General features: G+C 36.7%; 4 protein-coding genes across 7 annotated transcripts; 2 read left to right on the plus strand and 2 right to left on the minus strand.

The window, feature by feature from the left end:
- Positions 1 to 449: 449 nt before the first annotated feature.
- LOC113317733 (peroxisomal membrane protein PEX14-like) lies at positions 450 to 5110 on the plus strand. 2 transcript variants are annotated; one of them, XM_026565872.1, is made up of 12 exons: positions 454 to 787; positions 1527 to 1771; positions 1930 to 1978; positions 2138 to 2319; positions 2511 to 2703; positions 2803 to 2958; positions 3193 to 3266; positions 3400 to 3442; positions 3556 to 3623; positions 3977 to 4021; positions 4124 to 4192; positions 4364 to 5110. In XM_026565872.1, the coding sequence occupies exons 1-12, from the start codon at positions 727 to 729 to the stop codon at positions 4832 to 4834; spliced, it is 1656 nt and encodes a 551-aa protein (XP_026421657.1). In that variant the 5' UTR covers positions 454 to 726; the 3' UTR covers positions 4835 to 5110. The 2 variants fall into 2 exon arrangements, with proteins under 2 accessions (XP_026421658.1, XP_026421657.1); XM_026565873.1 differs by lacking the exon at positions 4124 to 4192 and having other exon boundaries at positions 450 to 787.
- Positions 5111 to 5240: 130 nt separating this feature from the next.
- LOC113317734 (AMSH-like ubiquitin thioesterase 2) lies at positions 5241 to 8386 on the plus strand. Its single transcript, XM_026565874.1, has 11 exons — positions 5241 to 5718; positions 5803 to 5867; positions 6168 to 6240; positions 6392 to 6492; positions 6612 to 6867; positions 6982 to 7071; positions 7201 to 7263; positions 7379 to 7453; positions 7527 to 7589; positions 7677 to 7729; positions 7890 to 8386. The coding sequence occupies exons 1-11, from the start codon at positions 5647 to 5649 to the stop codon at positions 8062 to 8064; spliced, it is 1086 nt and encodes a 361-aa protein (XP_026421659.1). The 5' UTR covers positions 5241 to 5646; the 3' UTR covers positions 8065 to 8386.
- Positions 8387 to 8589: 203 nt separating this feature from the next.
- Positions 8590 to 12166, minus strand: LOC113317732 (phosphoglucan phosphatase LSF1, chloroplastic-like). Of its 2 annotated transcripts, none has more exons than XM_026565871.1 (10): positions 11691 to 12166; positions 11274 to 11380; positions 10718 to 11177; positions 10530 to 10601; positions 10269 to 10363; positions 9953 to 10168; positions 9705 to 9810; positions 9433 to 9545; positions 9214 to 9361; positions 8590 to 9124 (listed from the first exon to the last, which is right to left on the minus strand). In XM_026565871.1, the coding sequence occupies exons 1-10, from the start codon at positions 12015 to 12017 to the stop codon at positions 9005 to 9007; spliced, it is 1764 nt and encodes a 587-aa protein (XP_026421656.1). In that variant the 5' UTR covers positions 12018 to 12166; the 3' UTR covers positions 8590 to 9004. The 2 variants fall into 2 exon arrangements, with proteins under 2 accessions (XP_026421656.1, XP_026421655.1); XM_026565870.1 differs by having other exon boundaries at positions 10269 to 10390; positions 11691 to 12164.
- A 286-nt stretch (positions 12167 to 12452) lies between these two features.
- On the minus strand, positions 12453 to 19101 carry LOC113318886 (ubiquitin-like-specific protease 1D). 2 transcript variants are annotated; one of them, XR_003344941.1, is made up of 14 exons: positions 18678 to 19101; positions 18292 to 18369; positions 17902 to 18170; positions 17334 to 17382; positions 16567 to 16649; positions 16450 to 16482; positions 16245 to 16340; positions 15781 to 15883; positions 15250 to 15344; positions 14633 to 14755; positions 13976 to 14102; positions 13559 to 13710; positions 13192 to 13299; positions 13098 to 13116 (listed from the first exon to the last, which is right to left on the minus strand). XR_003344941.1 is itself a non-coding variant. In XM_026567167.1 (13 exons), exons 1-13 carry the CDS (start codon positions 19095 to 19097, stop codon positions 12898 to 12900), a joined length of 1803 nt encoding a protein of 600 aa, XP_026422952.1. In that variant the 5' UTR covers positions 19098 to 19101; the 3' UTR covers positions 12453 to 12897. The 2 variants fall into 2 exon arrangements, 1 of the variants encoding a protein (XP_026422952.1); XM_026567167.1 differs by lacking the exon at positions 13559 to 13710 and having other exon boundaries at positions 12453 to 13116.
- Positions 19102 to 23632: the final 4531 nt, after the last annotated feature.

A 23632-nucleotide genomic window follows, 5' to 3' on the forward strand; every position in this document is an offset into this window, starting at 1 on the left:
CTCATTTTCCTTAAATCCCTGGAAATCCTCCTTCTTCTATATAACTAACAGTTTAAAAGGAAAAAAAAAAATCAAATTCAAAATCTTAAGTTTTACATATTATTATTGGATAACGAGTAAGCTAACTCTATCTTCGTTATCAAAAATTTGGATAACGAGCAAGTTAAACTCTACCTTCCATATCAAATTCGTCAATATTACATCATCAAAAACTCGAACCTCCCGAAAACATGAACCTTTACTTTGAGCAACAAGGATGACTAGCCGAGCCACCTACAGGTTTGGTGGAGTGTCAGGTTCTTCTTTTTGCATAGTCAGTTAGAATCATCCATCTTATCACATTCCAGCACACATCTCAATAGAATCCCACGACATATTGACAGCCAGCCAGAGTGACGTGTTAATTACGTACTAACCCTAGGATTTTCGATGTGTACACTGTAAATTACTTAATGGCGGAGAATTGATTATCCTTTTCCTGAGTTCTGTTGAGGCTGAAAGTTGTTTAACTCTTTTTTGGCTCCTTTCAGACATTTTCGAGATGAGCAATATCTGACGCGTAGTACTCTTTATCTTCAATTTTTTCCTCTGTCCCTCTGAAATCCAAAATCTACCATTCACTAGTACTGCTACTGTTATTTTTCTCTGATTTAAAATTCCCCAATAGATCCATCTATCAGATTAATTTGGAAGTGGGATTCATCCAAGGAGATTGGTGGTTAACTGATGGGGAGTGAATCAAATTCTACTCCAACTACTCTTACTGATGATAATTCACAAAATCCAGGTATTAATTTTCTTTGTTTGGTTCATCTATCTTTTCAATTTGTGTTTTAAATTTGTCGAGTTTCTAGGTCAGTTTTAGAGTATGTTCAGACATTGTTAGCTGTAGTTTAAGTTTGTAATCTATAATTGTTGAGAAATTGTTCCTGCTTTGTTGTTTTAGGATGTATTATAAGAGCAAACCAAAGTATTTACTTCTGTAAAATATCATGGGTTGTAGTTGATTGTTTGTTCTAGAATATTTGGTTTAGAATTTAAAAAAACAAACCATCTGATATTAAGACTCTTAATTTCTATGTCTATTTAGTATTTAATGTTTTTGCATGGTTGGGTAGATCTATTTGGTTATGTCTTCAGTTTTCTCCACCACCTCTAGAAGGGGGCTAATTAGAGGCTTAGACAAACTTCTTTGAATTCCACCTTCATCACTTCTTTGAATTCCCACCTTCTTGGGAGAACCATCCAACACAAACTGGATGGTTTCCGGAGATTTTAGTTTACAGTTTATTGTTTAGAATGAGTATTAGTGCATACAGAGATCTCTTTAGTTGTCACTGAATTATAGTAGTTTTAGGTGGGATTTGCTTTTGCCCAAGTCAAATGATGGAGAATGGCATGGAGTTTGTTGCATAATTAGATTACTCTATGAGAAACACATAACTTGTCCCCAACATATGTTCTTTTAGATATTCATTTTTTTTTCCTGGATTCCAGAATCTTTATTAATATTACCTTAACTACAGGATCAGACCCTCTAAAACCATTGGATGGAGCTGAGCAAGGTGCACCAGGGGAGACCACAAGAATTACTTCACCTCCTTCTGTTTTTGTCAATTCAGAACCAATAAGAGAGGATCAAGTGCAAAATGCTGTTAAATTTCTGTCACACCCAAAAGTTCGAGGTTCCCCTGTCATGTACAGGCGGTCTTTTTTGGAGAAGAAGGGACTCTCACGCGAGGAGATAGATGAAGCTTTCCGTAGAGTGCCTGTAAGCTAAATTTGTTTCCCGCTTTTTTCTGCCATTCAGAATATTTAGCCTTTAAACTTTATTCCTTGCTTGCACCAATGATCTTGACAAAAGGAACTTCTAGTCCAGAATTCTTTACTCAAGCCGTGAGCAATTTCATGATATTCTTTGTATTACAGGATCCACCCCCACCAGCTACAACTATGCCGGCAGCTATCCCAAATAAAGGTATGAAGCTGTTAATAATTTCTCATTACAAATAATTGAGCTATGAAAGCTGGTATGGACCTTCTAATATGCTACAAGAAAAAGTCTTTTGAGCAGAATCCTTCTTGGTTGCCTGGTGTGACTCTCTAATGTGTCTACTAATTTGATTATTGGTTTCAGATGGCCAGTCAACTTTACCTATCAATTCGCAGCCTCAGGTACAAGCACAAGCTCCACAGCCTGCAGTTCCTCCCCCAAGTGGCGTGGTTTCCAAAATGCGAGCCCGATTTCACTGGTCTCATGCTATTCTTGCCATAGGCTTTCTTGCTGCTTCAGGAGCTGGTACTGCACTTGTTTTTAAGGTATCATTCAAGCTTCTCCTTAGTATAACTTACTTTAGCCCTCTTGCACAAGATAATATAACCCATGCATGGATATGAATTCAGGATATGGGTATGAGTTGTAAGATTTCAGTTACTGGACTTATAAACGGCAAAATGATTAGATAAAACTCTTCACTCTTCTTCTATCTGATTCGACATTTCTTCTGTAGAATGCTGTTGTCCCTAGATTGAAGTCTTGGATCCGCAAGGTCGTATTGGAAGAAGACGGTGATGACTCACTAGAGAAAAATACCTTAAAGCCAAACCCAGCTGAAGAGGCAGCAGCAGCCGCAAAAGCTGCTGCAGCTGCAGCTTCAGATGTAGCTAAGGCGAGTCAGGAAATGTTGAACTCAAAACTTGAAGGTGGGTTTATCTAATGAATGATTTCAGGCTTCAGTATTGCCTATGTATATATTTTCTCGCCAGTTACTTGAATTTGTGACCTTTGCATGTATTTCTCAGAAAGAAAGTACCAAGAGGCCTTTATGAATATGATGGATGTCCAATTGGGGGAAATGAAAAACATGAGTAATGCTATCCGCAAATTGGAAAGTTCAAGGGAAGCAATTATCTCATCAAACAACCATATAGAAGCAGTTAGATCTACATCAAGGACTGGTAAGTAATTTTATCATTTAAAGAATTTGGAGCATTTGGTAATTCCCTTGGGTTAAACAAATAAAATAAAAATATATTTAAAGACACAAGGAAAACAGGTCTTGTAGTTTGAATTTGTGAAATAACGACGAAGGAATAGCAGCAAAGTTGTCACTCTGTATTGTAGGGCTCAGTTCCTTATGCTCTCATTTCCTGATAATCTATACACCATTTCTTTTTGCTGCTAATGTGCAGGACCAAGCAATACCCAGTTGATGAATTCTCTGTTTGACCAAGACTATGAAACAGTCTCTTACTCAGGTTTAAAGGTAATTTTCCCTAAATCTTTTTAAAGAAAATAGCAAACTAATTCTTATTTTTTAAGTATGGATCTGCGCTTATCTATGTCTATTTCCTTTTCAGAATTAGTTATTTTAATTCTATAACAATGTTCTTTTTCAGCAAGCAACAGCAAACGGCACAGCAAACATCGACTTAGGCTCAGGTTGTTTTTTCTGGCGAAAAACTTGATTTTCGTCTGATATAGAACTAATCATCTGTTCCCAAATTTCCCACCTGTTTAGGTCCTTACTCTTATATGTTATGGCCTATCTGCAGGTAGACCTCCATCAGCACCTGCCTCTACAGAGCCCTCTGTTGCACCACATCCTAAATCTTACATGGAGGTATTTATACATTTTCTCCGCTTTTATTCTGTGGTAACTGATAACTTCTCGATCTATATGACTGTCGTCTCAGTATGGAAATAAGGTAGCCACTGAGGATAATAGGCAATCATTTACCATAATAGACACCAATTACTTAACTGCTTGGCTACACATCCTTTGAAAGTGATTGATTCATGTCTTGCATATCTAAAAAGTAGAAACACATCCAACATATGGTTTGTGAACCAAGAAATCCGTCTACAAAGTCCTGGAAATTAATCATAATATTTGATCAGATAAATAAAGAGTTACTTTCTCGATTTTAAATGTTGTCTACAATGAATATGAATTACAAAAAATTTATGTTGCAGATCATGGAAATGATACAACGAGGGGAGAAACCTCCTGGAATCAAGGTGAACACCATGTGCCCTTCGGTTTTCCATATTCGTAATTGACCAAAATTTCTATAAGTTCAAGTAAACATAATCCTTTTTTTCCCCGGCTGGGAATTGTAGGAGATCAATGATTTACCTCCAAACCCTAATCAGCCCCCATCTAATCCTCGGTTAGCTCCTAGAGTCAAGGTTTGTCGTCTGAGTTGTATCGTATTCTCTTTCCTGATTATCAATTTAATCATTACATTCAAAAAATTTAAAATTTGAAATGGATTACCTGACTTTTCTTCAGCCCACGACGACGGGTCAATTTAATTGCTAACTAGGGTTTTTTCCTTGCTGCGTCTTTCTTATCTACAGCCATGGGAAACAGCTCAAGCCCAAAATGGATCATACTATACTGAGGGTTCAAACATGAGGTCACAAGCTAACTTGCCCACATCTCAGTTAAATGGTGATGGTATGGAGCCTTCATGGCAGCGGAAAAATGTCAGGATCTCAGAATACGAAGCTGAAGACGAATCAAAATCATCCTACCGTGCACCGGCCACTGAGCAGGTGGTTAGGCGTGCATGGGTTCCTCCACAACCCCCACCTATTGCCATGGCTGAAGCAGCAACAGCAATTAGACAGCCAAAACAAATAATTCAACCAGAGCGATCAGACGAGGAAAAGCTGATTGCGTACCCTTCGGTTGAGGTCAATGAGTTGCAGAGGATCACAAAATTAGCTGAATCCGGGGGACAAGTTGAGATCAATGAGGTTAATGGAGATGAATCTCTATCCGTAGTTCGAGGAGACCAAGAGGTTGATGGTATTGAGACTATGTGATAATAGGATGCAATTGTGAAATCTCAGCTGATTTTGATGTGAGAAATACAATCCTTAATGTATTAACAGTAATAATAGGGATAGGGAAATAGATCATACTTTCTCATGGTCTGATCAGTTTCAGAATATTGATGTCATGTAGTAATTACTAGTAAATGTGTCGGATTGTTGTTATCTGATGCTCATTTTACTGGTTTGCGTCGATGTGCGTCCATGATTAGAGGTTTACTAGAAAAGGTGGTTGAAGGGAAGAGAATAAACACTTCATTGCAGATCTGAACACCAGACTTCACCACCAAATTCTGAAATCTTGTACTTTACGAGGGTGATTGAACGGCTGTCATCCGACTTGGAGATTGCTGTCTTTGAAAACCCGTAGCTTCAGCCATTTTTAGGTGGCAAAAACACCTACTATGCTGTGCGGCTGTTCTCCAGGATGTTTCCATCAAAAAAAAGCAGTTCCCTCGGCAAGTTTAAGTGTTCACTTGGCTTTTTCGATGGAGTCGTGGGAATCATGTTTTTGTTGTTACTACTAAAAACCATCCCTGTGCTTCGACTCCGTCGGCGCAAAGACGGGTTTTAAATTTTAATGGATGATCCTGTCCGGTGGCACACCTGAACGGCGATGATTTGGCCAGGAAAAATAAAATAATAGTAGTATTACAGAATAGCCAGATTCCCAAAACGTCACGTCTCTTTGTTGCGCTCACAATCATTTTCCATAGCTCATCCTTTTCTCCCACTCCTTTAATGCCTCTTCGATATCACGAGACGTCTGTAACCATAGGTTTTCGCACAAGCACAAGCGAACTATGGAAGTCTCAGTTCCCAATCCCATCAAGCTATCTTTCTACTATAGAATTGCTGATCAGCTTATTACCCAGGTTTTGTTTTCTTCATATCTTAGTTTTGCCTGAAAATTTTCATTCCGTTGATATAATTTTGTGTTTCTTTTTCTTTTTTTTCAGGCAAATCAGTGTAGAAATGAAAAGAAGATAACTGATCTTTACTGGACTATCAACAGATACTGCAGGTACATGCGTCTCTTTATTCATTTTTTTTTCTTTATCGAATAATGAAGACTACAATATTTGAACGGAAATTTGATCATTATTGCAGTGTTTATTGACAGTATATGCTGTTCATTTTCTGCACTGTTTGTGTCCAGTTTTATGTAAAACAGTTATTGTTGGGTGCAAAGTGCAAACATAGTAGAATTCCTGTTATTTGAAACCCTAAGGTGTCAAACCTTTCTAGCACATTTTGAATCGTTTTGGGTAAAATAGTATCTTCATCGCGGTCGAATGAGAGTGGGTTTGTTCTCTGTGTGCAGTTTGGTTTCTATTATAGCTCGACACCAAAGTTATTCGACCTACTCTTCTGAAGAAAAGCTTCATCATAGTAAGGTATAAAATTACCTCATCAAAGTTATTATATTACCACTGTAATAGGAAAATTGGTATATTTTTTGCTTTGATTGTGCGGTTTGAGATTGTTCCATTGTTGATTCTCTTTTTCACCTGAAATGTGAAATTTCTTGGATAATAATTGGGTCAGATACGTGAGGAGTTCACCAAAGAATTGGAACTTCTGAAACCTCAACTGGGCTGTATCTCTTTGAGTGAACGTGATCACTCCTCGCCAAACAGTGATGAGAGGTTTTAACTTAACTTTTTTTCTGTATGATGTGCTCTTCGGGGTACTGAATGTTTGAAACTAAAAAGAACCGGTATCACTATGAATAGTGCTTATTTTCTACGCCATATTCCGGTTTCAGCAATGTCAGTAAGGGAAATATTGGGTTAACATCTGCTACTACAGGGGAGTCTTGCAGAAGTTGCACATCACCTTCTTCAACCTTCTCAAACACAGAGACTGTCTGCATCGTCAATATTCATCTTGTTACTCAATCTTTCCCCTCTCCCACTCTTTCATTCGTACACGATATGCCCTGTGGTTCCGGTGTGTCTCACATTGATATTGCTGATTCGACCCGCGAGCATTCCGGACATTCTTACCAAGACATACACATTGTAAGAACAAAAACTCTATGTAGTTCAATAAATTTCCAAGTTCCTTCCTAGAATTCTTGCCTAATGGATGTCCTCTTTAGTGAATGATGGGTGAATACTTTTTAACTCCCCCAGTCGGCAAGATTGATGGATGATTTTATGGAACTTGCTAGTGACAACACAAAACAGGATGTGGAGACCTGTGGTATTCTTGGTGCTTTTCTTGTAAGATCTCGACACTTTCACATGGATCCCAAGATTTAATTTTATACATCTCCACTGATTGTAAGAGCTAGGATGGTTGGGTTTCAGAAGTACTCGAGTGATTATCTGCTTTGTATTTCCTATGTACAGAAGGACAGTATATTTTACGTGACCACGTTGATAATACCAAAGCAGGAGGCAACTTCCAGTTCGGTAAGCTCCCTTGAAGTTCCCTGTTGTGGTGTCTGTCTCTGCAATATAACACCATTCTCCAAAGTGGCGGAAATTTTTATCGACTAATCAATCCATTGGGTATAACTAATGGCAGTGCCAGGCTAGGAATGAGGAAGAGATCTTTGCCATTCAAGATGAGCATTCCCTCTTTTCTCTCGGATGGATCCATGTAGGTACCTTTAGCTTAGTCAATTCGTGGTCGGTTATATTTCATCCTTATCGAATCTTATTTCAATTTTCAGACACATCCTTCTCAAACCTGTTTTATGTCATCCATCGACCTACACACTCAGTTCTCCTATCAGGTAACTGACATATTGGTGTTTTACAGTTGCTTGTATGCTGTCATTGTGCATAGGGAGCTATTTACACGCTGTATTGGTTGTGGCCAGGTCATGCTCCCTGAAGCAATTGCTGTAGTCATGGCTCCAACAGATCCCTCAAGGTGGGCTTGTGTTACTCCTTAATGTATCTATCAGCTATATAAGGTTGCTAAGATGTGTTCATGCTGTGCCTGGTCCAAAATCTGTTCTATTAGTGATCCATGATGTTATATAATAATGAGCTGCATACTCTGAAACTAAACATATCATGTTCCCCCACAGGAACTATGGTATATTTCGACTATCCAACCCAGGGGGCATTAATGTCATCAGGGAGTGCGATGAGAGAGGTTTTCATTCTCATCAAGAACCATCAGATGGGAGTCCCATTTATGAGGAGTGCTCCAATGTCTATATCAACCCAAATCTCAGGTTGGAAATTTTTGATCTACGCTGATTCCAGGAAAACTTAAATATGAAAGAAAGTGTGTTGCTCGGTGAGTCAGGAGCTCCATAAGAACCAACAAAGAAGGCCAAGCAAGGATATTCACCTGTTTTTTCGCTATCATAATTATGTTTGCTTGTGTACATGCGACTTCTCAGTTGCCTCTTTGCCTAACTGCCTAACAAATTGTAAGATGACATAATTGTTATTTGTCGATGTAATAAATGGTAAAGACCAGACAGTTCTCAAATTGCATTTCGACTTGTAGATGGGTAACATGACTACTCAAGATTCTATACGAATGAGAATCAGGCTTCTGAATGCAACTATGTAAGTGTGCTAATAGCAAACATAATGTTCAGATAAATTTTGGAGTACACCCATTTCATATCTTTTAAAGATAACACATCCCAAAGGAACGCCTGTGCCATTACGGCACTGGTTAAGCCCTAGTAATAATACAACGTCAATGGAATTGTTTCTTCAAACATGTGTTCAAACAGTCGGGCATCTCAAAACTTGTAAATGGGAATGCAATTCTCTGAACATTTTTATATTAATAAGAGTTCAATTCTTCAGTATAATAAGTACAACAAAACTCAGACCCGCGTAGCAAAATTTACAACATATAGAGCACCTTTGCTTTCTAAGGTGACCTACATATCAAGGAATATTCGGAAAGACAACTGGGGATTTGAAGAGCCAGGGGTCCTGAAGTGAAAGCTACCACATACAGAACACCTATGCTTTTGAAGGTGACCTACATATTGAGGAATATATGGAAAGGCAACTTGGGAATTACAGAGCCAGGGGATCCTGAAGTGAAACTTTGGCTCACTTGTGCTTCAAATCAAGGCTGCATTGTGCAGGAGCAGATTACACGAAATGGAAGTCCACCCATATACTCTGGTTCAATGTTAGGGTAGAAGCATGCAGTTGGACACAGAATAATCTATTTAGGAGCTAGTCTGATAGGACAGATAGAGAATGCAAGACATCGAGCAGCTTTTGCCAACATTACGCGCTCGTATTCTGTCAGCGGCCGTTCAATCACCTTCACAACCGAGGAATCCTACAAAATCACACCATAAAAACAATGATCTATATATATATATATGATGGATTCAGTAAAAGATAGTTTTCCTCTCACGATATCAGTACCTTAGTTTGTTGCTGCACAGTAGCAGGCCGTATGCTAGCAGTATCTCCTACCACAATAACATTGTTCAGATTCCCATGTTCATCGGACACTGTTGGTGACCCTGTTGAGTGCCTCCAGTTCCCATTGACTATGAACTTGTAGCAATACCTAGTGGAAAATTGTATGGTTATATGCTATATGGATATGCTCGGACAAATGATACAGGGTTCAAAACTTACTTTCCCTGGTTAAGTTTGATTTCAGCCTCATATTTTGGACCTCCCATGTGAACAGCTTTAACGGGTTCTTTCCAATTACCAGTGAAATCTCCAACCAAGGATACATCCTCCCCCTATTGACACAAGAGAACATTAAAGAAAAACATTTGATAAGAGAAAACAGTACAAGATTTTGTCCTCATTTAATCTCAAGTCCGTCTTTAAATCAATCTCAGAGGCCTAAAATCAAACTAGAAAAATATGCCGAGGAAAAAGTTGAAGTATGCACTTACCTCTCTCCCACTCCAGACAAAAGTCACGGCATGAGTCGGAGGCCCATCATGTCTATCTTTTTCAACCATAGCAATAAGGTCCCATGTTGCCCAGACAATTGCTGGTCTGCATCAGATTGTATCATGAGTCTTTGTCTCTAAACAACTAGTTGCTATGACAGTTCCGAAACCATGTTAATTTTCTATAAACATTGCAAAAAGTTTACCAGATCAGTACAACAGTTGACTAAAAGTTTGTATGAAGATACCTGTTGGGCCTGCATGGGTGTAAGCCAGCGACAAAATTGTATGCGTCTTGAAGGGCAGTATCCTGCATCCAGTGCAAATATGCGACAATACAAGCTGGGGATCTATCAAACCCAGTAGTACACGTTACAAAAATTCGAAGGTTCTTTTTCAACAACCTCAGTAACAGTCCTGCACAAAATGGAAGCTTTTTCCTCAAATCAAATGAGTCTACATCCCTGCAAAAGAAATTACATAGAAAATTAAGGAATGTACTATGTACTTGTACAAACCAATGCATGGAAATCAGTATTGTCATCTATGCGAGTCAATTATTACCTTACAGGATAGTTGATCATGAGGATATTCGAACGACGGCAAGCGTCATTGATTGATTCAGAATTAATTCCCCAATTGGCACATTCATTTGGACTCTGGAAATTTAATACAGCAGTAACTCCCTGATGCAAAGATATGTAGCATTGTATTAACAGAAAATGTAGAACAATACTACCGCAGGAGAAATTCACAATATTCAAGAAATTTCCAGTTTTAGCATAGAATGAAATAGCGTAGAAAAGTTGAAAGAATTAAGCATACCAAATCATTAGCCAATGTTTCTACATCAGCTTCTGTTTGTATACATGATCCGACATATAACTGTTCCGTAATCTGTAATACAAGAAAGATTCTACAGTCAAGAGTTATTTCTTAGCAGTTTTTTACAAGTTTATTGGCACATCTTAACCAGTACGTCTATAGTATGCATATAAAGCAAATACTCATACCTTACTGTAACGCATACCAAGTGAGTGATTGTAGTATAACTCGCCTTTAGAGCGATCGAGCGCTTTAATATATTCCTCCAAAGGAAAACTCCCATGAGCCCATTCTGCTTCTTCGAGTTCTTCCTCGGAGACTACACAAACAAGTTGGCTTATTGGAGGAGCAAAAAAGTTACTCTGCCTTCGCGAAGAAACTTGTGCATCCTGATTATTAAGATACTTCCACCCTGGTGCTGCCAGCAGCTTCGGAGAGAATACTGCAAACCCTGAATTCCCTTTGCTCCCAGACGATGGCTCTAAGTATGACGCCAATACCGTTTGATTCCAAGAAACAAGTGAAACCCGACCTTTATTGAATGACATATCGTCGACACTCGCATTAAGCAATTGTTGAACAGGAAAAGGAGCAAAGGGTCTTTCCAGAACTAAACTGCAAGATCCTTTCTCTTCCTTAAGAAATTTCCTGCAGAAATACCCAAGAATTCAATAGGGAATCAAAAGTTGAATACAATGTTATCTTCTATATTTGTGTTAGGACTCAAAAGATGAAAATTCGTACTGTATGTCCGAGTAGTTCTTGATCTGAACAAATCCATCAGCAGACCCATTACTTGCCTTCTTCAATGTATCCCCTACCAAGACTATTCTAGTTTTCTCCGCATTTCCCTACGCAAACACCATATTGGTCGAATATTAACAAATTGTGAGTCAAAATTCTCCTTGGGCAACATTAAATTCTCATATATGAACTATATAGACTACAAAACAAGATCATTTCCAGATTTCAACCTACTGAGCTGAGCTGACTCTGTTACTTGAGGTCAGTAGTTCGAGACCTTTCCAAAAATAAATAGTAAAAACAAGATCATTTCCATGGAAATCCAAAAGAAAAAACATTTCACTGATCAAATTTTATGAAACTATGTACTGCAATTACTAAATATCAAACTAGAGTATGCGTGTGAGAGAGAATTACCCCTTTTTTAAGAGCATGTACGAAGATCTTTCCATCAACAGAAATAGCAAAACGAATACCAAGTGGTTTATCCAGTATAACCATATACTCATTAAGATTCATTTTAGAAGGAGAAGGTACATTTGATGCCATTGCAAAAACGCTAGTCTTGTTTTTCTTACTGATGAAACAGAGCTTTTTCTCTGCTCCATCAAACCCCAATTTTGATTTTTTAAGATTTGAAGAAAACCCATTATTATCGATAGAAGAATTACGAGAGAAATTGTAAAGAAAGAATGAAGATCCATTAGAAGCACTACAACAAGAAGAGAGTTGTAGAGAAACCATGGCAGAAAAACTGGAATTGATTTCGTGAACTGACGATCATTTCCAAAAAAAATTGTTTCTTAGATTTTATTTATATACTGAAAAAACAAAATTGAGGTTTCGATGTTTCTAGGGAAATGGTAGAGAGAGTACGAAGATCAAAGAAAAGAAGCCACATAATGATGCCAAAGATAATGACCCCAGTTTGGACTGAGATAATGTTAACACGTGATATCATGGGAAATGAACGGTTTATATCTAGTACTTGATAGTGTTCACATGTACTTCCTGTTGAAAATTCATGTTAGGCATGCTGCGCAAACATAATAATGCAAACAACAATGATAAGAACACCCAAAGGATTACCCAGTATCAAGGATAACTCGTAGCGGGTGTTTAGCAAATAAGCAACTACTAATCAACCCAAAAAGCTCTCTACATGCTGAGCAGCCTAACTTCAGTTCAGAATACTCTTCATTTCTGTTCAAGTGTTCTTTACAAAGTATACAAGGGTAAAATTTCAGCCCCTGAACCTAAACTGATTCAGCAAAAAATACAGAGATCACAATTTTTGAACCCAAAAGACATCATTTTGTTGTTTTCAATTGTTCCGGTTTGCAACTGTTACGTAGAACACAATGCAACCTGAATACAGAACAATTTGAAATCCACTAAACACTAGTAAGTCCCGAATCTACTAGTCCTCTTCTTGGAAAGGTAAACATCCTTCAACTACTCCGCAACATTTTCTTCCCATATCATTGAAGCTAGATCAATTATTTCTTTCACACCCAATTCTCTGCAGAGAGCGTTATATTCACAAAATCCACATAGTTACACTTATGTTAGACGATTGGCAAGAGGTGATGCCAACAGAACTTTCTCCAGATGCTGAGTTCTTTCAAGAATTAATAGTTTGCACGTCACATACTGATGAATCACCACCATCTTCAGTAGGTTGCAGGGTGCAGTCTGCAGAATCATCGGCATCTGAAGATGCAGTAGAAGACTTTCCACTATCGCTCTCAATTTCAGCATTTTGAAATTCCTCCAGAAGTAAATTACGGATTCTCTTTCTTAACCCAGAGGCTTCCTCTGGTTCGAACCATTTCCTGCCAAACTGAACTACAAAGGTTAATTCAGATATATAGAGAATATAGAGAACTAACCGACAAAAGCTAGAATAACCATATACCATAATCAAATCCTTCTTCTTGAGCCTATCAGGGGCCTCTTCAATGAACCTCTCCATGAAATAAAGTACAAAAATGCCACAATCATACTCATTTTTCTGTTGCGGGACCTGATGGGAAAACAAAAGGTCATCATACAAACATGATCCAACTGAAATGATTCAGAAAATACTACATGAATTTTAGAACACCTGATTAGCTTTTAGATTACTACAAAGTGTTGAATATTAGATCCACTAAATTGTTCCCAAGGAAAACAGGAAAAGAAACCACAAAACTGACTTAGTTTAGTAAAGAAAGTGTAAAACTACTACCAGAGAACTTCTGAAGTAATTGTACTTGATACAGTACATAGACATATGAGCTTACTTTTACTCACTACAGAATATAACTCCAAGGGTTCATCTCTGAATACAGGTTACATGTATCCTGGGATCATGTATGAGGCTCCGCAAACTCGCACAATTAGCAAAAATGTAAATCCCTAAACGGCCAAAGGTGGTGAGGTGGAGATGGGGCACCTAGCAACAAGATCATACGGGAGTATTCAGGGAAAACACTATGCTTTATAGCTCCACTGGAAACTTAATGACCAAAATAATTGAATCAATAATGATTTATTACAAGTATATATTCTTGGCTATATTATGTATATGTATAAACACAAATTAGAAGTTGGACTTTTAGAGCATATTTCTAGACGTTAAAAAAATAAAAAGGGACACAGAGGGCAACATAAAATGCAACCTACTGCCATAAATTTGAGAATTTATTCCAAAAGCTTACCCTGATGCTTCGATCCTCAACTCTACGGGAGAAATTTTTCCATATTTTATCTGCAATAGAAGTATCTGGAGGAATACTTCCTTGACTGCTCTGTTGATCTATATATTTCCACTCTTCGATTAAAAAGCTAGGAAGCACAAGTGACATCATATCACGGTTAAGAAATATCACGGTTAAGAAGAATAATAGATTATCAAGAAGGCATGCAACTGAGATGAGAGAGAGAGAGAGAGAGTCTCTGCGTGAGTGTGTCTGTCTGTTGTCGTTATACTGACCCATGGATTAAACAAAACATGTCAAAACGATAAATTTGTTCCAACTTAGTTATTGTTGTCAAGAGTTTTTGCTTCCCTGGATGTATGATCCTATATAAATTGAACGTGATTCAACAACCACTGACTCAAGAGGAAACTACGAACTTCCTGGGGATACTCCGAATTTCCTCAGGCTATGTTTGAACTTTGAACACTGAAACGTATTTGATGTTTATCAAATTTACTTCCAGCTTTAGCGGAAATTACTTAAAAGCTAAAACATCCTTAGAGAAGCCCCGAGATAGAGATCAATGATATAAAATGATTCGAGAAATTACTTTAATACTACGCAAAAAAGTCAAACAAGTAATTAGTAATAATGAACATGCAGTCAACGACTCACCGTTTAATGTTCAGACATACTTGATCAACATCGTGACATCCCAATGAATCCAAATGGAGTACAACTGGTCCTGATTCATCTTCTCTGTCTGGTATACATATAATCACCAAGCTCCAATGAGAGCTGATTCCGTGAAACAAAACAAGTTACGTCTCTTGAGGAGAAAAGATAAAATGAGAGAATGTGAAATAGACATAGCCATATGCTAAGTACACTTTCATGATTTCATCCACATATTTAGAACCATACAACTTCTGAACTTCATAAGTCAGAGGCAGAGCAGTACATATTTGGTACCAACTTCTATTGATGGAAGCGACAAGCAGAGAGTGATAACATAAAATTAATGACCAAATTTGATAATGTGCTAACAGCTGCAAGAACATCAAAAAGCAACTTCAGCCCTCCCATAACTTGGAAATCAAAGAGGGTCTTAAAGAATCTTGTAGTAAGTTGGCTAAATTTGCAAATCCCAAGTACCCAATAGCAGGGTCTGAACCTCATGTTTCTACTTCTTTTCTCCCCTAAAAAAAATTCTAGGGCTCTGCATAAGGCTGAATTCTATTCATTTATTACTCTGACTTCTATAACATCAGTATCAAACTTCGCTAACTTACTTTTCATGTATAGGTACAAATATGTATGCTTTCTGAAAAATATTAACACCTTTCCACCACCTCCTGAGCTTGGCAAAAGTTGCACGTGTTTCGCCCTGCAAAATTTCATGAAAAAGATGAGCTATAGACAAAACTAACAAAAACATTGGGATAAATTAGTAGGTATTACATGAAGAGACCCAAACAAAGGTAGAATCCCCAAAGGGAGATGTTATGTTAAGGTGGTAAATTGTAACAAATAAATCAAGGTATCTATTGCTTGTAGTTTCTATTTTTGCATGGAAAGAAACGTACATATCCACATTTCAAAGCTAGTTTAGGCCTACAGCCTACAAATAGGTGCCTGGATTGACATACTTTGGTATAAATGTGATTACATAAATAACCCTTACAAACTTATATACCAAATCCTATTGCATTTGAATCGCTGCATGGTCACGGTCGAGAAGCATGATTAAGTCGGTGGATGAGATAGCACAAAGCATGATTAATTCAGTGGATGAAATTGCATACTCAAGAAAATAGATTTACCTTGGGTGCAACAGCTTCCTTGAGCTTCTCGTAAAAATAGGTATTGAAAAAATGGTAATCAGCTCTTGATTTACCAGTTGCTGACACCGGTCGTTGCAGATATCTTCAAGAACAGGATTGCAACTAATTAGGACATGAGTGCCAATGCCAATTGCAACTTCCAACAACTTAAATGGTGACGAACACACAAAGACCAGGAAAAAAATTCATCTTAGCAACTAACAAATCTTTACAAAAGCATGTAAAGGAACAAAATCAGTAGGCCAATTTGGTTAAAGAAGCATTCTATTCCTGGGTTACTTCTCTCCCAGATGATAACAAAATAGGCATCTAGTGGACTTAAAAAGGATGATATTAACAAAAACAGGAATTACATGGGAACTTCAGTTCAGGTTTTGGCATCTTCAATTTAAAGAGGATATTGCTTATATAGATAATAAAATAAAAAGTAAAGAGGATATTACCGAATGTAAAAGTTCATAATAGTTGACGATAAAAAGGCTTCAGGAGCAAGGCAATCAATGTCTGAGTAACAAATCTCAACAGACGCAGGTTCCAACCTGTTCCAAATGAACAACTATATAAGCACCATGTAAAAGAAAGTGTAGCACAATGTAGAGTCAAGTAGTCATATTCCATGAACTCTTCAGGTCAAAGAGCTAACTGCACCTTGACGGATAATAAATTTTAGAATCCTTTCTCCTGCAATAACAGAGCATTCATAAAATGAGAAACAGCCACCACCCAAAAAGTTGTTAATTTCGATATCTAAAAAAAGGCATTCACCGTCCAAGACATTGGTCTTGCTGCTGTACTGTCTGTATAGGCTGACAATCATCATCATCGTCCAGATCAACCACGTTCTGTACCTGTTTCGCAACATTCCCAACAATTCAAAAAGACAAATTCAATCCTAAGAAACCGAATAATAACGAAGACTGCATTTCAATAATCGGAGTTAGCACAATTGTATCATGACAGGGTTTAGAAAGTGGCATTAAATAATAAATCAAGCAATTCGGTGTAAGAATTTCCAATGCTACCTAAGTAACAGAATGAATAGAATAATTTACCCCTCACAGAAACATATAGTCCATGAAACTCTAAAATGACATCAAGGTATCTAAATTCAGACTACATAGATTATATAGAATATATCGACTATTACATAACTGAAATTTAGAATAGAAAAGGGGAAAAAAAATAAGAAGCTCAATATCTGATAAATAATAGGATTAATCTTCTTCGATAAACTTATCATGGTATAGAGTTTTGGTTAGAAAACGAGTGCATAAATGAGCAAGACCTCTAATTTCATACAAAACAGGTGCACTTCACTTTGTCATGATGGCCAACTCATGGACATCAAGAAGCCTTAATGAGTGACATAGTTGAAAATAACACTAGAGAGAGTGCAAGAATTTAAAGAATAATACATCAGCATCATACTTGGGTATACAAAGTAACTAAAGACTAGTGTGATAACCTTCTTTGAAGCACTGGGGATGAAAGATTAAAAGAATTGAGTGAGGAAAATAACACAAGGCACTTACCTTGATCCTTCTGGGCCTAGGAGAGGGTTGCTGTTCAGAAGTCCTCCTCCTAGTATAACATTTACGCAAATAATTTTTAGAAAAACAAACCAAACTGAATCCATGCATTTAAAGCTTATGCAAACTACTAGTGCAGCAGCATTCAGATTACTCATAATCAAAATGTTGTAGCAGATTGCATTTCACAAAGATGGATGAGGCCATAGGAGGATATGGGAGGGAACTAAAAAGCAAAACATGTGATATTTAAGCACCATAAGTTGCAAACTCTAACTTCTCGAAGATTAATAATAAACCCTGGGTACAGCTATTATATTGAGACATTGATGTTTAGAAGAATCCTTTCAGCAAATGGAAGATCAAGTTTGGGTGAATATATAATCGACGATGTTATCAAATCAAAGCATAGAAGTAGGTTTTACTATTGACATCATGAAAAATATAAACCATTAGAAAACTGTACTCTGTGGCAGCTTTAGACTGGCTACACTTTAGAATTGGTGTTTCGACATATGAGGAAAACCAAGCTAGTTTGTAATACAAGAAAAGAAACCATAACAACAGTTACCTCTTTGCAAAACCATCAGACACGTCTTCATCTTGTTGAGAAGAATAGAACTTCACAGCTGTAATAGTCTTTTGCTTTTGAACCCCGTTAGATGGTATATCCACATCTTTATCGCGTGAGAGACTGGCATTGCATTTAACAAGTAACTGTCTTGAACCCACTCCATTTTCCTCGACCTTATTTATTCGTTTAGTTTGTCGATTACCCTTGCCCAAATATCTAAGTTCCTCTTCAAATGGTTTGTCTTTATCACGAGCAACAAAATCTGACTGTTGATAAGACATTGAAGCTCAGATACCCTTTGTTGCTCAAATACTCGTGAGAATGAGAAATGAGAAAGATGGGGAAAAAAGACACAGAAGATACATCCACCATCCAGATCTTCCCTACCTCTTCATCAATTTTTCTAGAAAATGCCTTGACAAATGATGATGGCGTGACTGGCGTCATCTCCACAGTGTCATCAGCCTAAGAACAAACATAAAAGTTAAAGATCATGGAGAATAAGCATACACGTTATATAGTTGTTACAAGATGAAGTGATAGCAGTTATCCCACAACTATGAAAGAAAAGCAAACCCCATTTTAAAAATCATGTAAAATGCCCTAATGGAACTAAGTATCACAGTGATTAGTGTAGTTGTAATCCTTCAAAAAAACAAACCCCAAATGTGATACATACATATAGAAAAATCAACAAAAACCTAATTGGAAAAAATAAATGAAACCCTTACGATAATGAAATTTAAGCTAGAGAAATCAATAAGCAAAACAACCTTCTTGATGATTTCGATTTTGTGATGTCTACTCTCCAGTTCTGCTTCAAGGGCTTTAAGATTCCCCTTCAGCTTAGCACCTTTGTCAGGCAAGCTATGTGCTACGGTTGCGAGAGTATTTTTAATTCTAGAGATTTTTTCTGTCAGTCCATACTCAGAAAATGTTCTACACATATCTTTAAAATGCTGAGCACATGTTGACGATGATGATGGTTGTGGTGTTTGTATTGCTGGAACAACTACAAGTTCATCATCTTTATCTTTCTTAGAAAAGAGCTTGTTGTAATCTAGGTCCAACGGTTTCTTCTTCTCTGCTTCCATTTCAATCTCCGAAAACGGGAAGAGATTTTGGGGAAGAAAGAAAGAGAGAAGAGGGCAAAACAACCAGTGTGGCGGAATGTGAATTGGGTTTTTTCTCATTCATTATACAGAAATATAATATAAAGACGGAGAGTATAATACGTATCTTAGGGTGTATGAGGAGAATACTAGAATAAGGTAATATCGTGACTGGATCATTTCAAGTGGTGAACAGGGTGTCCTTTGCTGTGCCAAGTTACCAATTGTGAGATGCACTGCCCATCGGAGTACCGAAGTCCATGTAAGCAAATCTCCCTAACCATTGGATTGCTGCCCAAAGTAAATTGTACTCCATCCAGGCAGATTAAGTTTTTATGATATGTTCGTGAGTCTGATTTTATGCACACTCTGTAACGTGTGTTGTGTTCGTAAAACATTCTGGTTTTTTCCCTTAATTTAATTCCGAGAGTTATAAGTTAAGGGACAAGATTTGTAGCACGCATATTAGCGAGGAGAACCATTATCTATTTAACCAATCGTATGGAGATGTTTTTCTTAGAAAAATGTGTAGAAAGTTGAATTTGTTTGGCTTAGGGGATGAAAATTTATATCCGTATTCTTTATTTCTCAAATGTGGAAATAGAATTGTATTTGTGTTTTTTTATGTACATCTCCTCTTTTCGTAGCAACAACATATAGGTTGAAATTGTAGAGTTTTTTTCTTATTTATCTTGTGCCAATTTTTTTTTTATTTTGATTTACCTTCAGTAAAAACCTAATAAGGTGTAAAATGCAATACACAAATTTGGAATAAGTCATGGGTTACATAAGCATAATTTTCCTTCTAACTAAACAATAATCAAAACATGCTACTTGTTATTAGGGTTTTCTAAGGATTTCATCATAACTCAAACCCTAATACAGTAAAAACTCCATATATTAATAGCCTTCGGACATTTTTTTTATGGAAAAGTTCATATATAAAAAACTAGCAAATGTAGTATAAGAGGTTTACAAAATCATCTTTATCAAAAGTATTAAAATCAATGCTAGATATATGAACTTTTTGATTGAGGTTCTCCGACATGTGTTGTAGTCTTTTAATCCTTGCTTCTTTAGCTACGTAGTCCGCTGCTTTGTTATTATTCCTCTTTATATATTAATTCAGGGACGTATATCACAAAATTATTAATTTAAGGACGTATATCAAAAAAATGATTTTTTTTGCTAATTCAAAGTATGTAAATGATATGGATGTCTTCTTTAATCATCCAAATGAGAAACAAGTCGTATATGCCTTAACCGAAGAAGAAATCATCGTTGGAATTAGACAAGAAGCGGAGGAGATAATATTGATGATGATAGTATGGATATACCAAATGTTTCATGCCAAGAACTTTTAAAATGCTCGACAAGTTGGAAATATTTTGGCTTCAGGCAAGAAGGTGCGCACAGTAACGAGATCTTACACATCCGCAAATCTGAACATGCGATAATAATGAAAAAAGTTACATATTCTCTCAAACAACTATGGGTAAGTACTTATTTCATATTGAATTTTCACGTAACAAGATCTATAAGTTTCCAAGAATGACTATTATATTAATATATGAAGGTAAATTTCTTTTGGTGGGACTAGAAAAATCTATTACTAATATTAAAATGTGGAGATTATTACTATTTATAACTAGCCCAGGTTGGGACTATGATTTTTTATTAATATATATAGTTTATTAATATATGGAGTATCAATATATGAAATTTTTATTGTATATCTTTAAATATGTGTTCAGGCTTATCCAATTGACAACTTAAAAAAATTAAAATAAAAATACTTAGTAGAAAACACGAATGTATCAATATATGAAATCATTAATATATGGAGTATCAATATATGAAATCATTTTAATCTTCTTCATCCTTCCCCACCTAAACGACCGCCATTTTCTTCCTTCGCTGCTTCAAATAATCATAAGAGGTGGCGCCGGTCCCGTTGCTTTTATTTCTAAGCTTGCCAGTGGCCAAAGCTTTGTAACAAATTTTCTTCATCAAACTAAAGAAATCTAATAATATAATCTTAGGGATTTTATTTTCTTTTTCCCTCAAAATTTAGTCATTGGTTTTATGAATTTGCATATGAAAACAACGCGAAATTAATGGCTGATATCTACTTTGTTCCAAATTTCAGGATTAGGTATTCAGTTACTCTGTTCTGTTTGAGGAGAATTAGAGGTGAAACATGGAGAGATAAGAGGAAGAAGAATAAGAAGAATCTTATCAGGGGATTAGTAGCTCTATTACATAGGTTACATTATATACATATAAATGGATAACCCATGGGCCGTAGGCCCTGTAACACTCCCCCTTGTGCGGTTCAATAACAAAACTTTATACATAGTGCTTCACATATAGTGCTTTGAATGTATTTCTTCAAATGGCGTTCTCTCTTTGATGGCTTGTGCCGAAATGAATCGCCTCGTTAAAAATTTGAAAAGTAAAAACCCAGTGGGATAAAACCTTGGTACAGCTCTTCACATGTAGTACTTCACATGTTGTCTCGTATTTTACATATAGTTCGTCACATGCAATAAGATCTTTAAAGATCGTCGAATCTAAGTTAATTGCCTTGTTAAAACTTCGTCAGGAAAACCCAGAGGAACAAAACCTGAACTAAATAAAAAGAGTACAATCTTAAGCAATCCTAGAATATAATTGGACTCGGATATGTTGCTTCATTAAAACCTTGACAAGGAAAAATCAGTGGGATAAAACCTTGACGAAGGGAAAAGAGTACAACATGACAAATGCAAGTAAAGGTGATCCTTTGCAGATGATCACTTTGCTCCGTTGAAGTTGACTAGTTGCTTCACAACTCTTAAGGCTGAAAATCCTTGTGGGAAAGACAATAGCCTTAGCTGGGAAAACACATCCCCGGTGTTTGTTGTTGTCTTATTAAAAACCTTGCCTAGTAACAAAACCATGTGGGAAAAAGCAACCTCGGTGAAGGAAAATAGTTCAACACGCCATTAGATGCTCCCCCTGATGCCAGAAAATTTTCATTAGTCTAATGCAGTCAAAAGGAATTTATCACACTTTACTTTGGTGACTTGAATGTTTATAAGACCATGTTGTTGATTATGGAAGTTACGTTGCTTAACAGACTATCGTGTTTCATTTCTTTGATTCAGATATTTTCAGTAATATCAACATGATCTTTATGTTTTCAGCGTTCAACATACTTGATGTTTTAGTGTTGTCTCCTTAAAAACCTCGTCGAGTAACAAAACCCTTTGGGAAAAACTATTCTCGAACGAAGGGAAAAAAAAGTACAAAACAACTTCAATTTCAAAGTAAAATATGTCGATATCATATCCTTGGATCTTCCCCCTGATGTCGGCATCTCCCCGTGATTACTTCCAGAGTTGTTCCAGACAGTTCCTTTGGTCATGTACTTTTCAAAACTGAATATCATTAATGACTTAGAAAATAATCTACCATATCTCCCCCTGATTACTTTCGTTGGAGAAGAGATTATTGTTCCTTTATAATCAACAAATTTTGGATTGCACTTTGATTAACATTCTTTTTAATGTCTTTGCAGGGATAAAACAAATTTATGTCAATGGTTACTTTTAAGTGCATGATTACATTCATTGTACCATTCCAATGACATTGCGTTGGCGCTGAGCTATATCTAGCTAACACGTTCCCTGAGGATGTGAAATTTAATCGAGTACATTATTATACTACGTAAAATAATGCGTCTATTGTACTTAGATACGGGAATTTCATCTCCCAACACATATTCGTCATCTTCCTTTAGGCGAAATTAATGGTCACTTACTTACATTTGAACCTCGACTAATCATGGGAGTGCTATCAGGATGTATGTCTTTGTTAAATTGCCTGACAACTTTAGACATATGCAAACTTGTGGAATAATATCCCACAACTCAGTACTCGGTCGAGCTTTCCCTAGAGTTTTCATCTCAAATTCGGATTTTTAAATAGCTTTTAAGGTCTCTTATTACATTAAGAGTACCCATTATGTCTGTACCGTCGACATAAATAGCTACAATTCCAAATTAGGAACTTTCTCGTGAATACGCAAGAAAAAAATAACTTATTTGTATATCCCCTCCAAATCAAATATCCACTTAGACGGGTATACCACTTCCGCCTGATTGCTTCAATCTATAAGTGAACATTCCATCTAATTGTAAACACAATATGTAGTTTAGAGTTACTTGATTTGGGCAACAAAAGTCTATCAAGTACTTTTGTAAATATCTTCTATCTCTTGATTCTTTCAGAGATACGTAACAACCACATACATATGCTGCATTTCAAGTCCTTTTGAAATTACCAAGCTAACTAAGTAGCAGAACTCTATAACGTTCATTACAAGAGAACAATTCCAGGGCTTTGTGAGAAACCTCACGCCACAAGGCGAGTCTTTATACTTTAAGACTGCTTTCTTCTCATTATGCTTTGTGACAAATTAATCATGTATGTTCAATAGGCTTTACACTTGGTTGGTTAGCACTACCACACCAAATACCTGTATATTTGTCAAAGAACCAAATTCTACCTGGATTGTATAGGCCAAATATGCTCTTCGTTGAAATTAAGCAACAAGGAGCTTGATTCGATCT

Source organism: Papaver somniferum, chromosome 10, assembly GCF_003573695.1.
Source record: "Papaver somniferum cultivar HN1 chromosome 10, ASM357369v1, whole genome shotgun sequence".
Classification (NCBI taxonomy): domain Eukaryota; kingdom Viridiplantae; phylum Streptophyta; class Magnoliopsida; order Ranunculales; family Papaveraceae; genus Papaver; species Papaver somniferum.

Coding starts and splice junctions, on each gene's coding strand:
- LOC113318886 (XM_026567167.1), bottom strand. CDS start 19,097: ATGAGAAAAAACCCAATTCACATTCCGCCACACTGGTTGTTTTGCCCT. Junction 15,884..16,244: donor ATTATGAACTTTTACATTCG/GTAATATCCTCT, acceptor CTGTTCTTGAAG/ATATCTGCAACGACCGGTGT. Junction 14,103..14,632: donor GTATGTCTGAACATTAAACG/GTGAGTCGTTGA, acceptor TGTGCTTCCTAG/CTTTTTAATCGAAGAGTGGA.
- LOC113317733 (XM_026565872.1), top strand. CDS start 727: ATGGGGAGTGAATCAAATTCTACTCCAACTACTCTTACTGATGATAAT. Junction 3,267..3,399: donor TCTCTTACTCAGGTTTAAAG/GTAATTTTCCCT, acceptor GTTCTTTTTCAG/CAAGCAACAGCAAACGGCAC. Junction 4,193..4,363: donor GGTTAGCTCCTAGAGTCAAG/GTTTGTCGTCTG, acceptor TCTTATCTACAG/CCATGGGAAACAGCTCAAGC.
- LOC113317732 (XM_026565870.1), bottom strand. CDS start 12,017: ATGGTTTCTCTACAACTCTCTTCTTGTTGTAGTGCTTCTAATGGATCT. Junction 10,602..10,717: donor TTGGTATGCGTTACAGTAAG/GTATGAGTATTT, acceptor CTTGTATTACAG/ATTACGGAACAGTTATATGT. Junction 10,169..10,268: donor ATGATCAACTATCCTGTAAG/GTAATAATTGAC, acceptor TTTCTTTTGCAG/GGATGTAGACTCATTTGATT.
- LOC113317734 (XM_026565874.1), top strand. CDS start 5,647: ATGGAAGTCTCAGTTCCCAATCCCATCAAGCTATCTTTCTACTATAGA. Junction 5,868..6,167: donor ACTATCAACAGATACTGCAG/GTACATGCGTCT, acceptor CTCTGTGTGCAG/TTTGGTTTCTATTATAGCTC. Junction 7,072..7,200: donor GTATTCTTGGTGCTTTTCTT/GTAAGATCTCGA, acceptor TCCTATGTACAG/AAGGACAGTATATTTTACGT.